Source organism: Macrotis lagotis, chromosome 1 (genome assembly GCF_037893015.1).
Source record: "Macrotis lagotis isolate mMagLag1 chromosome 1, bilby.v1.9.chrom.fasta, whole genome shotgun sequence".
NCBI lineage: Eukaryota > Metazoa > Chordata > Mammalia > Peramelemorphia > Peramelidae > Macrotis > Macrotis lagotis.
Window position 1 is genome coordinate 655,176,387 of NC_133658.1, and position 18,396 is coordinate 655,194,782.

General features: G+C 36.8%; 1 protein-coding gene across 1 annotated transcript in view; it reads left to right on the forward strand.

Moving 5' to 3' along the window:
* Nucleotides 1–6,591: 6,591 nt before the first annotated feature.
* GTF3C3 (general transcription factor IIIC subunit 3) overlaps nucleotides 6,592–18,396 on the forward strand; it is a 57,062-nt gene continuing 45,257 nt past the window's right edge. The window contains exons 1-6 of the mRNA XM_074215424.1: nucleotides 6,592–6,796; nucleotides 8,935–9,046; nucleotides 11,591–11,778; nucleotides 13,119–13,242; nucleotides 14,814–15,005; nucleotides 16,351–16,516. Of these exons, the coding sequence (XP_074071525.1) occupies nucleotides 6,695–6,796; nucleotides 8,935–9,046; nucleotides 11,591–11,778; nucleotides 13,119–13,242; nucleotides 14,814–15,005; nucleotides 16,351–16,516 (884 nt within the window). The 5' untranslated portion in view covers nucleotides 6,592–6,694. The remainder of the gene's footprint in view (nucleotides 6,797–8,934; nucleotides 9,047–11,590; nucleotides 11,779–13,118; nucleotides 13,243–14,813; nucleotides 15,006–16,350; nucleotides 16,517–18,396) is intronic.

Genomic DNA, 18,396 nt, shown 5'->3' on the forward strand with positions numbered 1-18,396 from the left:
CCTCCCCACTCTCATTTATTCTATTCTCTTTCTCCTTTCATCCTGGTCCTGTCCAAAAGTGTGTTATATCTGAGTACCCCCTCCCTCAATCTTCCCTCTCTTCTATCACGTATTGCCCCCCTTCCCTCCCCTCCATTCCCCCTTATCCCATCCCTTTCTTCTCATTTTTCTCTAGGGTAAGATAGATTTCTATACCTATTAAGTGTGTATGTTATTTCCTCTCTGAGCCATTTCTGATGAGAATGAAGGCTCAGTCATTCCCCCTTGCCTTCCCCCTTTCCACTACATTGAAAAAGCTTTTTCTTGACTCTTATGTGAAATTTCTTAGCTTCTTTATCTCCTTTCCCTTCCTCCAAGTACTTTCCTTTATCACCCATTGACTCCATCTTTTTACTATATTATACCATTATATTCTGCTTCTTCCTGTGCCCTGTCTATATATGCTCCTTCTAACAGCTCTTATAAATGAGAAAGTTCATATGAGTTATCAATATCTTCTTACCGTGAAGGAATACAAACAATTAAATACCATTGAGTTCCTCATAGTCCTTCTCTTTCACCCCCTTTATGGTTCACCAGAGTACTGTCCTTGGAGATCAAACTTTCTGTTTGGTTCTGGTTGTTTCACTAGGAAAGTTTGAAAGTCCCATGTTTCATTGAAAGTCCATCTTTTCCCCTGAAAGAAGATGTTCAGTTTTGCTGGGTTGTTGATTCTTGGTTGTAAACCAAAATCTTTTGCCTTCCAGAATATCATATTCCCATCCCTAGAAACCCTTAATGTAGATGCAGCTAGATCCTGTGTAATCCTGATTGGATCCTCTGTAGTTGAATTGTTTCTTTCTGGAAGCTTTTAGAATTTTCTCTTTGATTTAGGAGTTTTGGAATTTGGCCATAATATTCCTGGAAGTTTTTCTTTTGGGATCTCTTTCAGGAGATGACTGGTTAATTCCCTCAATTTCTATTTTGCCCTCAACTTCTAGGATCTCAGGGTAATTTTGCTGTATTATTTCTAGAAAAATGAAGTCTAGGCTCTTTTCCTGGTCATGTTTTTCAGGTAGCCCGATAATTTTAAAATTATTTCTTCTGGATCTGTTTTCAAGGTCAGTTGTTTTTCCAATGAGATATTTCACATTTTCTTCTAATTTTTGGATTTTTTGGAAGAGTTTTATTTCTTCTTGATTTCTTGCAAAGTCATCAGCTTCCTTTAGTTCCATTCTGTATTTGAAGGAGTTATTTTCTTCAGAGAGCTTTTTTTAATCTCTTTTTCTAGCTGGCCAGTTTTACTATTTAAGGCATTCTTCTCCTCATTTGCCTTTTGTTTTGCATTTTTCCATTAGGCCTAAATTGGTCATCAAATTCAGCTCTCTCCTGTGCTTCATCTATAAAAGCTCCTTCTACCTTCTCTATTAAATGAGAAGGTTCATATCAGTGTTATCAGTATCATTTTTCTATGCAGGAATACATGCAGTTCTTCATCATTAAGTCCCTTATTATTTACCCTTCTCCTCCACTCTCTATGTTTCACCTGAGTCCTATACTTGAAGGTCAAACTTTCTGTTCAGCTCTGGTTGTTTCATTTGGAAAGTTTGAAAGTCCCATGTTTCATTGAAAGTCCATCTTTTCCCCCTGAAAGAGGATGTTCATTTTTGCTGGATAGTTGATTCTTGGTTGTAAATCAAGATTTTTTTCCTTCTAGAATATCATATTCCCATCCATACAAGCTCTTAATATAGTTGCTGCCAGATCCTGTGTAATCCTGACTGGATCCTCTGTAGTTGAATTGTTTGTTTCTGGCAGCTTTTAGAATTTTCTCTTTGATTTGGGAGTTTTGGAATTTGGCCATAATATTCCTGGAAGTTTTTCTTTTGGGATCTCTTTCAGGAGGTGACTGGTGAATTCCCTCAATTTCTATTTTGCCCTCAACTTCTAGGATCTCAGGGTAATTTTGCTGTATTACTTCTAGAAAAATGAAGTCTAGGCTCTTTTTTAAAATTTTTAAAAATTTTAAATTTTTTTAAAATTTTTTTTTAAATTTTTTTAAAATTTTAAAATTTTTAAAATTATTTCTTCTGGATCTGTTTTCAAGGTCAGTTGTTTTTCCAATGAGATATTTCACATTTTCTTCTAAATTTTGTCTTTTTTGGAAGAGTTTTATTTTTCCAGATTTCTTGCAAAGTCATCAGCTTCCTTTAGTTCCATTCTGCATTTGAAGGAGTTATTTTCTTCAGAGAGCTTTTTCATCTCCTTTTCCTGCTGACCAATTCTGCTTTTCAAGGCATTCTTCTCCTCATTGGCCTTTTGTTTTGCTTTTTTCCATTAGGCCTAAATTGGTCTTTAACATATTATTTTCTTCAGTATTTTTTTTTGTATTTCTTTCACCAAGTTGTTGATTTGGTTTTCATGATTTTTCTGCATCACTCTCATTTCTCCTCCCAATTTTTCCTCCACTTCTCTTAATTGCTTTTCAAGTCTTTTTTGAGTTCATCCATAGTCTGAAACCATTTTCTATTTCTCTTGGAGGTTTTATGTAAAGAAGCTTCAATTTTGTCATCATCTGGGTATGCATTTTGATCTTCCATGGGACTAAAGTAATTCTCTATGGTCAGATTCTTCTTTTTCTGTTGTTTACTCATTTCCTCAACCTAAGACTAATTTACAGCACTTCCAAGGCTTTGGGGGAGTTTTTTGGGATACCCCACTGTGACGTTTATTCCTCCCAGGTCTTATGCTCTCTTACCTGTGCTTTGATATGTAAGAAGGGTAAATTATGAGGGACTTGATGAACTGCATGTATTCCTGCATAGAAAAATGATACTGATAACACTCCACATCACTCCCCTTTGTGCTGGAGCGATAAGGAGGAGTCCTGCTCTGCTATCTTAGTATGGAAGCCCAAACTGCAACCTGGATCTGAGTGTGGGCAAACAGCAGAGTCCTGCCTCCAGGGAGAGCAGAGAAATTTCTGCAGTCTCTCCTGACCCCCTTACCATCTGTGGGCTGTGCTCTGGAGGTGCAGGCTGGTTTCCCCTGATTCTCACTTCAGGTTCTGCAGCCAGTGCTCCCTCACTCCACACTCATTTTGGTGTAGGAGAATTCTCTCCCTGCCCCGTGCTTGTTCCAACTCCTGGTCCTGGTGAGACACACCTTTCTCGCTGAACTTCTAAGTTATCGTGAAAATGTATCATTCAGTCTTTCTGTGGGTTCCGCCTCTCTAAATTTTGGCTAGAGTCATAATTTGATGGCTTTTGCAGTTTTGGAGGGAAGGGGAAATGCTGCCTTCATGCTACCATCTTGGCTCTGTCCCCTATATTTACTCTTAAACAAGAATATTTTAGTAATGTATAAATAAAGTCATATTAACAACAACAACAAAAAGAAACCAGGAGGGATGGGAATTCAGGGAAGCCTGAAAGGATTTGCATGAACTGATGCTGAGTGAGATGAGCAGAACCAGAGAAACATTGTACACCCTAACAGCAAGAGGGGAATGATCATCATCCTTGATGGACTTGCTCATTCATCAGTGCAACAATCAGGGACAATGTTGGGCTATTTTTGATGGAGAATACCATCTGTATCCAGAGAAAGAATTATGGAGTTTGAACAAAGACCAAAGACTATTACCTTCAATTTAGGGAAAAAAAAATCCATTATCTTATTATGTAATTTTGCTATCTCTTATACTTTATTGTTTTTCTTTAAGGATATGATTTCTCTCTCATTACATTGAACATAGATCAATGCTTACCATGGAAACAATGTAAAGACTAACAGAATGCCTTCAGTGGGGGTGGGGGGAAGGAAGTAAGAATAGGGGTAAATTTGTAAAACTCAAAATAAATAAAATCTTTCATTAAAAAAAGGAAAACAGGGAGAATACTGAAAAAATTGATCAAGAGCACATCAGTAACATCAATAGGCATATTAACCCATATGCCTACTTTCTCACCTACATAAAATTATTAGACTATTACATCATGGTGAGAACAGATTTTTTTTTTTAGGTTTTTGCAAGGCAAATGGGGTTAAGTGGCTTGCCCAAGGCCACACAGCTAGGTAATTATTAAGTGTCTGAGACCAGATTTGAACCCAGGTACTCCTGACTCCAAGGCCAGTGCTTTATCCACTATGCCACCTAGCTGCCCAGAGAACAGATTTTCACAAATCATTCTTTGCAGCAAACTGTATCTTCAGTCACAAAATTGAAAAAATACAAAATTCCACTTGTTTATTGTTTTTTGACTTAAAAAAGCTATTTAATTCCACTGGACAAAATAAAGGATTAAAGGATCTCTTCAATATACAGCAGAATCAGTAGGTCCCACATGTATAGGGGAGAGGTGTGTTGAGGAACTGGCTATCTTTGTATGCCTCTTCTTTCCCCTATTCTCTCTCCAAAAAAGACTTTAATTCCTGTCAGGAAGGAAAGCAGTTGGAGACAGAGACCATTCTGCTCTCCTAGGAAGGAAGGGGTACTGGAATACAATGATATCTCTCTGCTCTCTTAAAAATGGTTTGTCTAGGTGATATGATTAGGTTTGAATGAATTTCTGCTTGCTTTGTTAATTCTGGGGGGAAGGGAACTCCTAAACTCTCTTTATAAGACTTTAACCTATTGCCAATTCCACAATGAATGTTCATAGCAAATCACAAAGAATCCTAGTTATCCAAATCTGAGCAAAACAGAAATAAGAGAAAGTATATAAATAGAAGAATATGTATCTGTTAATTCAGAATGAAGGAGTGTTCTTACTGGAAGTAAGCTAACTGTTCAACAGAGAGGGGAGAGAGAGAGAGAGAGAGAGAGAGAGAGAGAGAGAGAGAGAGAGAGAGAGAGAGAGACAAAGAGATAGAGAAAAGATAGAGTCTAGGACCTCATCTAAGAAAAATTTCCCCCCCCAAACTCTACTATAGCAAGTTGGGGAATAGGGGATTGCTAGCTCCACTCATGTCTTGGCGTGGGGTTGGCCTCTACTATCTTCTCTCTTGAAACTGGAAGTCACTTTTGGGATCTATGTTACAAGAGTCAAGAAGACTCTAAGTTTCATGAGTCCCCAAAGAGTTCTGAAGAGGGATTGAACTTGAAGAGTGACAGAGAGGGACTCCCACTTTAAGAGTTCCCAAAGGAAACAGGTGCTGAAAAGTCCAGAAGGGGGATTGGCACAAAGTGGAGCTCTCAAGTCTTTCATCAATTCCTTCCCCCTCCTCCAGTTGGGCAGGATATTCAGCTTCATAAATGAGGAGCGAGTCCCATGCCAATGGACTTTAGGACAGGGTTACAAATACTTTAGATGATTCCCCAATCTATTCATAGTACCTTGAGAGCAGTTGCTTCACTCCTCCCCTCTTTTATAGCTCCCCATGTTTAGCACAATATGGTACCTGAGCAGTTGACTGACTACATATCTAATTCTCATTTCTCTCCTGAACTTGGTTCCTGGACCTGCTGGATTGTTCCTTCTAGAGGTCCCATAGACATTTCAAACTTTAAAATGCCTGTAAGGAAACGCATTACTTTCCTCTAGGCCATTTCTCCATTTCTGAGAAGGATGCCATCATTGTTCCAAACATGGGCATTCCCAATCTGAAAGTTATCTTTAACTCTTCCCTCTCCATCACCCTTCATAGCAAATCAGTTGGCAAATCCTCTAGATTTTTTTCTTAACATTTATCAAATCTCTTTTATCACCTTTATTAATATCCTAACTGATCTTCAGGCTCAGGTTTCTACTCTCCATACGATTCTCCACAAACCTACCAAAAGCCTTCACTGGTTTCCCATTGGCTATAGAATTAAAAGGTCAAATCCCTCGTTTTAGCACATTTTATTTCATCCACAATCTGTCTCCCAATTATCTTTTCAGGTTTACCTGTACATTCTCTCTCCCTCATCCTTGATGGGTCCCATGAAGATTACAAACGAAGAATTTACAAACTACCCTTTTTCCCACCTTTATTATTTATTTAAAACATTCATTTTAAACAATTCTGAGTTTCAAATTCTTTCCCTCCCTCCTCTGCCCACTGAGGTGTGCAATACATTAATTATACGTGCAAAACATATGTCCTGGGGAGGCTAGGTGGTGCAGTGGATAAAGCACCGGCCCTGGAGTCAGGAGTACCTGGGTTCAAATCCGGTCTCAGACACTTAATAATGACCTAGCTGTGTGGCCTTGGGCAAGCCACTTAATCCCATTTGTCTTGCAAAAAAAAAAACAAACCCTAAAAAAATAAAAAAACCATATGTCCTTATTAACCGTGCTGCAAAAGAAAATAAAAAAGCACGAGAAAGAAAGTGAAAAAAGCGCGCCCCATTTTGCCTCGAGTTCATCAGTTCTTCCTTTAGCGGTGGGCCCTTTGGAATCGTCTTAAATCATTGATCTGACCCGAGTAGCCGAGCCTGGATGGATGGCAACATCGCTGCTACTGTGTATCTAGCTCTGCGGTGCGTCTCCCTCTTTGACTCCCGGAGCCGCAAGCCCCGCCCCCCAAGCCCTGCCTCACTCCGCCTGGGGGCCGGGTCGCTCTCGGAACTCTTAGGCGCCGGCTCCAGGGGCGGCCGGGCCCCTTTCGCTGGGGGACGCCGCATCCGGTCTCTTCCGGAAGTGGGCGGTGCCGGGAGAAGCGGCTGGCGGCGGCGTCTGCCTGTGGCTCCCCAAGACCTCCCTGTAAGAAGCGCCGGACAAGCGGGGACATGTCGGGGTTCAGCCCCGAGCTGATCGATTACCTGGAAGGGAAGATTTCCTTTGAGGAGTTCGAAAGGCGAAGGGAAGAGAGGAAAACCCGCGAGAAGAAAGTGAGCCGACAGACCCCCCCCCCGGGGGCCGAGAGCGGGGCTCCCCGGGGGAGCGGGGGGGGGCTCCCTCTCCCCACCTTCCCTTCTCCCTTTGCCCCCGGCCTCGGCCTCGTTCCTCCGAGGGCGCCCGAGAAAGAGGCCGGACCGGGAGGAAGGAGGCTGGATCCGCCGCTTAGCGCTCCGGGTCCCGGTCCCCCAAAGCCCGCCCGCCGCCCCCCAGTTTTACAGCCGAGGCCCGAAGAGAGGGAGGAGCTGCCCAGGGCTGCCAGGGTTTAAGGAGTGGAGCGGCTGGAACTGGGGCCCTGGCTTCCAGACCCACAGCTAGTTCAGTTCTCTCCTCTAGGCCTCGGTTTCTCTTATTTGCACAACGAATCTGCCAGCACCACTGATTTGCGTGAGGAGACTCAGAAATTCCACTCCTTGTTTAAAAATGCCCATATTACAGATTTTTCTTTCAGACTGAGATTACCATCAACAACCATTTTTGTGGAAAGAGCACTCTAGCCCTAGGGTTGAGACATGGGAAGTAGTTCAACCACAAACTCTTTGAGTCCTTTACTCTAAACCTTGGGCTAGATGATCTCCAAGGTCCTTCCCACTCTGAAGTTCTTTTCAGCTATAGTCTTCTGTTGAGAACCCACATGTATACTTTGTTCTCTTTTATTCGTTTCGTGTAAGTCTTCCATTTTCTTTACTCCTGTTTTGTTTTTGTTGTTTTTTTAGGTTTTTGCAAGGCAATGGGGTTAAGTGGCTTGCCCAGGGCCACACAGCTAGGTAATTATTAAGTGTCTGAGGCTGGATTTGAACTCAGGTACTCCTGACTCCAGCGCCAGTGCTCTATCCACTACTCCACATAGCTGCCCCAAGAATGCTATATTAATGATGGGGAAACTTTAATTATTTGCACATCTGCTTGGAGTACTATTCCTGTTTTTTTTTCGTTGTTTTTTTTTTTTTTGCAAGGCAGTGGGGTTAAGTGGCTTGCCTAAGGCCACACAGCTAGGTAATTATTAAGTGTCTGAGGCCGGATTTGAACTCAGGTACTCCTGACTCCAGGACTGGTGCTCTATCCACTGTGCCACCTAGCTGCCCCCACATTACTCCTTTCCAAAAGCATCTGACCCACCTTTTTTATCTAGGGAACTACTGCTATCTCCTTCCCTGCTTTCAATTAAGGGAATAGCATCTAACATCTAACCAAGGAAATGAAAATTATTTAGTTAATGTGATTTGTGTTCTTATCAATGTAAGAATTTTTCCCTTCCCTACATTTGTATTTCCTCATTTCTTTAAATTTTTGTCCATGGTTTTCTGTAGCTACTCCATGAAAGATCCACCTTATGGAAGCTTTCCTTTAGTTTTTTTGTAGTAGTAGAGTATTCATGCTATTAACCTTTTTGTCCCTTATGAATTACACATGAGCAACTGTTTTTTCATATTTGATCATGCATTTCTTTAGTAATGTCTCTTATACCTGAGTGTAGATCATCATTTAACCACCCATCCCTCCATTGATCCACTTGTAAATTTAATTTCTCAGAGATTGTAGAGTTGTAGATGTCTGTGTGAGAACGTTTGTATTGAGAAGATGGATTTTTGTACTAGGAAGAGGTCTCCAATTAAAAACATGGTACAGTTTCCTAAATGTAATCATCTCCCTCAGTTCTTCCTATTTAGTTCTAGGTCCTATTCACTGTACAGATTCAGTGGACTAGATATCCTGTGGCATACCACGATATGAACAGTAGACATGATAGCCTACATTTATGCATGTAGGACTAAATACATTTCTCATTTGTCCTAACAATTCTTTGAATAAGTAGAGCATGCATTATATACCATCTTTTAGATGAGGAAAATAAGACTAAAGGAAATTTTAAGAGTTTTTCAAGTTGATAAAGTTGCAGTAGGGCTTGAATTTGAACTGCAGTTTTCTGTCCACTGTACTCTTACATTATAATCATCTAAACTCAGAGAAAATCCTGTTTTTGAGACACTAGATACTGTGAAAATTTTATCTAGAAATTGATGTGTTCAAGAACACAAAGTAGTAGAAGTATGTCATTTGAAATTTGTAATCGCTAGATTTGTGTGTGTGTGTGTGAATTTTCTAGGCTAATAAATTATAAATTCTTCAGGCTGGGCAGGAAAAAGGAAAAGTTTTAACTGAGGAAAGTCTAAATGATTCAGAGGTTCCATCTTCTTCTGGAATTGACTCTATAAAATCTCAGAGCCAAGATATCAATGAAGGTATGTTGAAAAAGTTTAATATTTACTGAATATAAGAGTTATAAAAGTGTTATTCTGTATTAATGGAAAAGAATATCTGTTGCTAAATGCCTTGTATATTTGGCAATTGTATTTACTTTTGAGACTTCATTGTATAATAATGTCTGTATACTTTGGGTCCATCTTTAGGGATGTTTCTATTCTTTAGGATCATAGTAGCCATATTTGTCTAATGCACAGAAGAAAAGACCTCTGTATTCTTAGAGTAGAAGATAGCTGGGTGGTTCAATGGTTAGAGTGCTGGGCCTAGGAGACAGAAACACCTGAGTTCAAATTTGGCCTCAGATACTAGTTGTGTGACCCTGGGCAAGTCACTTAACCTCTGCTTTAATCCACTGGAGAAGGAAATGTCAAACCACTCCAGTATCTTTACCAATAAAACCCCAAGGACAGTATGGTTCATGGGGTAATGAAGAATTGGACATGACTGAACAAAAACATTCTTAGAGTGACTAATGAGCCATCTGTAACTAAAACTTTATATCCAAAAATTGTATTTAGTTAGCTCTGCCTCATAGCTAAATCCTACTCGCTGAATGTCGCCTCCTTCTAAGTTGTTTCAGATTGTTCTCCCCTCTCACCTCCCCACCAATCTTTTCTCAATCTCTGATCTGCTTTTAGATCAGTAACTTTACCCTGGAGAAATTTATCAAGAAATCTTTTTCATTTAATTTCTTGTTATATTAATTTAAGAAATTTTATTTAAAACTTCAATTTCATAGTCTCAATTATCATAGTCTTGTTAACTAACAAAAAATAAAAATATATGAATTTAAAGAAAATTTCAAGTCTATCTTATCAGAATCATACTATTCTTGTGTGTATATACATTTTATCTTTTGAAAAAGTTTTTAAAATACATTTATGTGAATCTTTGTGGGGGTTTTTTAAGACAGTGGAGTTAAGTGACTTGCCCAAGGTCACACAGCTAGGTAATTATTTAAGTCTTTGAGTTTGGATTTGAACTCAGGTCCTCCTGACACAGGGCCAATGCTCTATCCACTGTTCCACCCAGCTACCCCTTAAAATACATTTATAAACCGGCCCACATATAATTCAATTGGGCAGAGGGTTCTATTGGAGTATATTTTGATGTTTGCCTTGTCGACCTGTTTTGAAATGGCAAAATTATTCTAATTTAGAAACTCATACAATATACTTTGTAATAAAAGAGTAATAAATTCTTAAAGAAGACAGTCAGGGTATTGGAGGGCATAGAGCTGGCATGAGGAAACTTCTATTAAGGGCCATTTGGATTTTTATTACATCATTCACCTGCTATATTTGGTCAAACATTTAATTAATTCACCTCTAAAAAGTTCCTAGATTTATTAAATTCTAAGTCTTGCCTGTGGTTGACATGCTAGCATCTGACCATGGACCTTATTCGACCTGGCAGCCAGACAGTCCCCACCCCCTGGAATAGAGAAAAATGGCTTGAGATTCAAAAACTGGGTTCAAATTCCATACTATTTGTGTGCTTTTGGGCAATTCATTTAACTTTTTCATGCCCTAGGCAACTCTGTATTGATTTGTAGAGGGAGCTTCCTTAAACTAATGAACTCAAGGTTTGGTTCCCCCTTATATATATGCCACCTCAAACCCTCACCTCCAATTAAAATAACCACATTCATTTTACTTTGGTTGATAATTTTTAAACCATGAGTTTTATGATTCAAATAACAATATTTTAAGATAAGACTTGGGATTTGATCTCACCATTGTAATTATCTAGTCTGCACAACTAAATTGTCTGGGATACTGAATTGGTTAAATGACTTGCCTGGCATCATGTAGCTCTCTATGTCCAAAGCCTCTCTCTTAGTTAAAAATGTTATCATTTAAATACCTCAGTTTTTGATTCTTAGATTTGGAGTGATTTTGAGTGATCAAAAAATTAAAATCTTACAATTTTAATGAAAACCTACTTTCTGCTTATATTTGTGTATTCATTTTATTTAATCAACCATTATTATATTTGGTTTTATCTAGTATCTTTAGGATAATATATTCTACATAGTTGATATCTAAATAACTGATGTTTATTGCTTGAAGTACAAAATCTTATTTTAACCATTTTTATGTAAATTTTTTTAAAAATGTACACCTTTATCTGAATTCTAAAACAATTGTTATCAAGAAGAATGTAATATCTCTTGATGGTTCAGGGCATTTTTTCTTTTAGTTATCACTGAGCTCTTGCTATTTCCAATCAGCTGCTGTAGTTCACCCACAGTTATCTACCTGTCTGCCTGAGTGTGACACTGCCTTTCTTATTGAGCAAAGTATAGCTTTAAAGCTCTTGATTTTGCTGATAACAGGCCTTTCCTCACCTCCTTCAACTTAATTACATGTTTGTGCCTGCATTCTGAATAATTATTATTGATAGAAGTCTAACTGCTGGATGAGTAGGATACTGCTATAATAGGTTATAGAGACATCTACTATCTTTTTTTTTTTGAAATTTAAAGTGTTGTATTTGATTTTGGCTTCTTTTTTACCCAGGAGAAACATCAGATGGAGTCAGCAAATCAGTGCACAGGGTCTTTGCTTCCATGCTTGGAGAAAATGAAGATGAGGAAGAAGAGGAAGAAGAGGAAGAAGAAGATGAAGAAACACCTGAACAACCGACAGCAGGAGATGTGTTTGTTTTGGAGATGGTCTTAAATCGAGAGACCAAGAAAATGATGAAGGCAAGTAGTTGTATGCTTTTATTTTGAAGAAAAAGTAGTTTAGTAATTAGTATATGTTTTCTCAGTCCATGGAAATGCCCTAGAGACTTGCCATAATAGGGTCTGCATTCAACAAAAATTTCAATTAAAAAAAAAAGTTCAGCAAGCATTCATATGCCTCCCATAACAAGGTATTGTATTAAGGAAGATGACACAGAAAAGTGTGACATTGTTTTTGCCATGAAAGAACTTGAAGTCTAATAGGGGAGGTATTAAAAGCCTAAACTAGGGTGTTGGTATTAGGAATAGAAATAAGGGAATATTTGTGAAAGAAAAGGTAGAATCAAGAGGACTTCGATAATTGTGAAACAACAGGTTTGGATTGAATATAGAAGAATCTAAGGTTTATTTGTGAGATTTATAACATATTGACTGAGCAAATGATATCATTAACAACAATAGGCTATTGAGGGGGCAGATTTGGAGAAAAAAGATTTGGAGTTTTTGGTGCAGGAAGGAAAAACATGGACTTGTTTCTTTCTGTACCAGACCTTCTCTTTACTTCTCTATCCTATCCTCTCTATCTCTATCTCTATCTCTATCTCTATCTCTATCTCTATCTCTATCTCTATCTCTATCTCTATCTCTATATCTATCTAGATAGATAGATAGATATATCTGATGGTTAAGTTCATATTATCTAACAGGATGGAATGCAAACATATTTAGAGTTAATACAAGTCTTAAAGAAAATATGGGGTTTTAAGAACATTTAAGAACTGAAAAAGATACAGGTCTATGGTGTACTTTAATCTTGTATTAAACCTACCAATAAAAGCATCCTAATTACGTAGCTTCTGACCACTTTAAGGTTTGCTTTTAAAAATCGTGCATGTGTGTGCATATAAACTTATTTTGTGTTCACAAAACTTGTTCCAGTTAAAATTTTAAACTTTTTTTAAAAAGTCCCAGTCTTTGGAAACTAAGAAGATAATTTTTTGTCCTTTTCTGTAAATGAGTTTTCAAATATTTTTCTTATGATTTATTTATTTTATATTATTACAATAATCTTATTGTGAAAGTAAACATAAATTCCTCCCCACCCCAAAGTGATAGAGAAACCCCAAGAGAAATAGTGAGAGAAAAAAAAGTATTCTTCAGTCTGTGTTCACAAATGTTTTTCTGATAAAAGTTCATCAGTGAATCAATTAAAATAGCAACCTTTTGAACTCTGAAGCTTAAAAATTGCCTTTTTAAGTCTAAGATTTTGAGTTTATTATTTCCTAATTTTATTAAAGTGTTTTGAATTAAGTTGTAGAATTTTAAACTGTTCAAATATAAATGTAATTTTTCCACTGTAGGAAAAAAGGCCTCGTAGTAAACTTCCTAGAGCTCTGAGAGGGCTGATGGGGGAAGCCAATATCCGATTTGCTCGAGGTGAACGTGAAGAGGCTATATTGATGTGCATGGAAATTATAAGACAAGGTATTTTATATTGAGGGTGTATATGTTGATTGTGAGAACTTAAAGTTTTGTCACTGCAAATCCTTAAGCCTAATAAATAATGAAGTACGGATTCATATTACCTTGCTGTTTAGAAAAGATTAATTGTTTGAAAACTGTGGCTATGATTATCTTAACTTTTTTTATTTAAATACAAGCATTGACTAAGAAGAGCTCAAAATCACATTATTTAATTGAACTACATATTTCAGCAATAGGAGCTATATATTCTTATTGCCATTAAATTATATTATTGTTTGTCTCATTGGTGTTTTGAAGTCCTTGTATTCCAGTTTCCATTATTTTAAATTTGAACTTTAGACTTACTATGATGATAACCTAAATATACAACAGAAATGAATAAATTTCATTTTTCCATTTCCAGATCACATAGTGTCAAAGTGACAAATTTAATCTGGTTTTCTTTTTGACAAAATTTAAAATTTCTTCTTCATTAAGCTGCAACTCTTTTTATTATCAGTACCTTTAAAATTGATTTTTTTCTTTCACTTAAAATTTTTATTTTCCTCTTAGTGTTTTGCCAAACTACAACTCACTATAAAAGCTTATCTTTTAAAAAAAAATTTCCTTAAGTTATACTGTCAAGAAACTCAACATATTGGTTTAAATTTTGAAAAACTTTCTTTCAAACTTTATTCTATATTTTATAAATGTCACTGCTTTTTCTTATTCTTTTAATAATTGATATATTGTTTCTTTTTCTTCAAGATAATTTCTCATAGTTCATGTAACTTATCATCCTTGTCTGCCCTTTTATCTTAGTTCATCCTTTCCTTTTAATATAATTTTGGGGTATTGATTTCTAAATATCTTTGTACTTCATTTTTGGAAACACTAGTTCAAAAGTTGAGACTATTGGGCATCCTCTTGGCTAAGTTCCCTGAGTATGTGTCTAGGTCCTTCCTGGTTAGGAGATGCTGCTTTAAGGGTGTCTTGTACATAATACCAATGACTGAAATACACTCATCTGCATCCTTTATGGGTAGGATGGGGAGGCAATTGTAAAAGTTCCATGTGGCATGGTGTCTCCCCCCCCCGCAATAGAATACTGCACTGGGAGTTAGAATGACCAGCTTTAAATTTTTTCACTTATTAGCATGGCAGTTTTGGGCAGATCACTTAAGAGTCTTTGAGCATGTTTCCTCACCTGTAAAATAGACATAATAAAACCTGCATTACCTATCTTCTGGGGTGATTGTGATGTTTGTATGAGGTATTCTCATACAAAAAGCTTTACAGACTTTAAAAGCACTACATGAATGTCAGATATTGTCATGATAATAATAAAATAAAAAATATAGTATTAATATATATATATACATATACATATATATATATATATATATATATATGTATATTGAGTTACATTTTTAGTTCAGTTTGTGAAGTTCTCCTAGAATGACTGAAACAAAATGAAAGTAAAAATATTGTCATGTTTGAATTTTACAATGGTTTGTGGACCCTGTTAAGCTTAGCTACTTTTTCTCCTTTTCAACCTTTTGAATATCTTGAAAACAAATTTTGTCTTATAGCTCCTCTTGCATATGAACCATTTTCTACACTTGCCATGATATATGAGGACCAAGGTGATATGGAAAAATCATTACAATTTGAGTTAATTTCTGCACATTTAAATCCTAGTGACACAGAAGAATGGGTTAGACTGGCAGAAATGTCACTAGAACAAGACAACATTAAGCAGGCTATTTTTTGTTATACAAAAGGTAATGTATTTTAAAATTTTTATATCTATTTTAATAGATAAAATGTTAGATGATAAAGTCTAGAGTTATTTTAATTATTAGTCTGTATTGTAAAGTTTTTGAAAATGAATTTAATTTGTATTTAATTTTCAACTGAGATTGGAAATTTGTAATTTGAATTCTCTTATTTTTACATTTGTCAGGAGTTAGTGAGACAAATGATATTAGGACTGAATCCTTTAACCCAAAGGATACTTAGGTCCAAAACCATCTCTGCTTGGCTAATTTTATCCTGAGGTCAGCTCTTAGGTCCAGATGTTCATCTTTAAGGTGTGATTGAACTTTGAATTAATATGATCCAAAACTTCTTTCTGACTAGATGGGTCATTGAGGCAGTTTGACATTATGCTCATGTGGAAATTGAAGAATTGATTTTTTTAAACATTTTTTAAAATGAATTTTCTGAGATGATGTTGATAAAATAAATGTAAGCCTTTGGGAATTGGAAGGTGCCTCAGAATTATATAATGTAGAGTAGATCTAAATAAGGATCTATTTTATAGCTTATCCAGCAAGTGGTCATCCAGCCTCTGGTACAGGGCATACAATAACTGCCTAAGACACTTGAGCTTTAATTATTATTATTTTTTTTTTTAGGATTTTTGCAAGGCAAATGGGGTTAAGTGGCTTGCCCAAGGCCACATTGAGCTTTAATTATTAAGAAGATTTCTCTTAGATTTGTTTCAGAAGCTGCTGACTTGAAGCTAGAGTATAAGGAAGTCTTAAATTTGGGTCACCCAGTTGGGGTACAATCTAGGACCAGGGTATATTGACAGAAAGAACTTTAAAATGTGACATTTTATTTAATAATCTCAATAAAATTTTCCAAAAGAAAAAACTAAATATTTATATGAAACTGAAGTTAGCATATTACTTCCAGTGCTGCTCTAAACCCTGGTCATAAGGGAGGTTCTTGAACATCTTATGTGCTTAAATCTTATATCTTAGGGCCACCCTAGAGAGGTCTGACCTGTTGTCTTGGCTCAGAGGAGAACTGGAAAACCTCGGTGGGGGGGGCAGTAGGAAAAAAAGGTACTTGATTTGGAGTTGGAAGGCCTAGGTTCAAATCTTGACTTTGCCATATTATACTTGTTTGACCTTGGATTATTCAATTCGGTAGGTCTTGCGTTTCCTAATTTTTAAAATGAGGGGTTTTGAATTAAATGACTATGAAGTTCTTTTCGACTCTGAATCTGTGATACCATGACTTGCCTGACTTTAAATATCATCATATAAATAGGTGGTTAGCACTTTGTATCCTGTTTTGGCTATGTGTTAAGCATATTGTTTGTGGTTGTATTTTTAGCTCTTAAGTACGATCCTACAAATGTTCGTTATCTCTGGGAAAGATCAAGTCTGTATGAACAGATGGGAGAACATAAAATGGCAATGGATGGTTATAGACGCATTCTAAACCTCTTATCCCCGTTTGATGGAGAGCGTTTCATGCAGTTGGCCAGAGATATGGCAAAGTAAGTTTGTATGGAAACTTGTTGTAACGTCTTGCTTCTTTAAATATTGAAATAGTAAATTCAGTACTAACATGTCAAAAAAGCAAGTCATGTGTGTTTCAAAAAGAACACATTTTTCTCTTCATGTTCAGGTAATTATGCTTCAGTGGATCCATGAATGAAACAGAACTTGCCAACTTACAAGTGAATTATATTGTAAAAAATCTTCATAAGTTGGCTATTTGAAACTCAGAAGATAAAAAAGCAAGCCTTTATTAAATGCCTACTTAGTATCAGGTGCTGTTTGCAGCACTTGGAACAAGCAATCAAAAGTGATATTGCCCTTGCCTTCGAAGAGCTTTTATTCTATTTTTTTTCTTTATTAAAGATTTTATTTGAGTTTTACAATTTTTCTCCCAATCTTACTTCCCCCCACCCACCCCCACAGAAAACAATCTATCAGTCTTTATTTTGTTTCCATATTGTACATTGATCTAAATTGAGTGTGATGAGAGAAATCACATCCTTAAAGAAGAAACAAAGTATAAGAGATAACAAGATCAGACAATAAGATACCTGTTGTTGTTTTTTTCTAAATTAAAGGGAATAGTCCTTGAACTTTGTTCAACTCCACGGCTCTTTATCTGAATACAGATGGTATTCTCCATTGCAGACAGCCCAAAATTGCTCCTGATTGTTGCACTGATGGAATGAGCGAGTCCTTCAAGGTTGATCATCACTCCCATGTTGCTGTTAGGGTGTACAGTGTTTTTCTGGTTCTGCTCATCTCATTCAGCATCAGTTCATGCAAGTCCTTCCAGGCTTCCCTGAAATCCCATCCCTCCTGGTTTCTAATAGAACAGTAGTGTTCCATGACATACACATACCACAGTTTGCTAAGCCATTCCCCAATTGAAGGACATTTACTGGATTTCCAATTCTTTGCCACCACAAACAGGGCTGCTATGAATATTTTTGTACAAGTGATGTTTTTACCCTTTTTCATCATCTCTTCAGGGTATAGACCCAGTAGTGGTATTGCTGGATCAAAGGGTATGCACATTTTTATTGCCCCTTGGGCGTAGTTCCAAATTTCTCTCCAGAAAGATTCGATGAGTTCACAGCTCCACCAGCAGTGTAATATTGTCCCAGATTTCCTACAACCCTTCCAACAATGATCATTATCCTTTCTGGTCATACTGGTCAGTCTGAGACGTGTGAGGTGGTACCTCAGAGAAGCTTTAATTTAAATTTCTCTAATAATTAATGATTTAGAGCAATTTTTCATATGGCTATGGATTGCTTTGATAAGGGACTTTTATTCTACAGGGGAAATAATATGATTAGCTTTTCAGGCTAGCACACAAAAGCCTAATGAGTGTCTGTAATTAAAATCTGATAGTGTACATTTTCAAAAGTATTGCTTTCTATTATTTTTCTTTGTAACTATAAATTGATTTAAACTGGAATATATATGTTTATTAAGGTTTTACTTAATACAAGGCACAATGTTAGCTCTTAGGATTTAAGTAAGAACATATACACAAGTAGTAATAGAATATAGGTAACAGTGGCACAAATTTGAGGGAAAAGATCGCCTTTGAATGGGGTTATGAGAGAATGCTTTAAGATAGAGGTGGCTCTTGAGCTTGCTGATCCTTGAAGAAAGGGAAGGATTGGAGCAGTGAAGCGATGTGAATAGTTCTAAAAATGGGGGGGGGGGAAGGAATATCCAAATACATAAAAGTAGAAAAAGGAGAAAATAAGGAAAGGTTATTATTCAAGTTTTACTAGTGAATAGAACGAGTAAGGGGAAGGGGAAGAAATGAAATAAATATGGAAATGTAGATTGGATCTAAATTAAAGGTCATCATAAATGCCAGGATCTGGAGTTGATATTT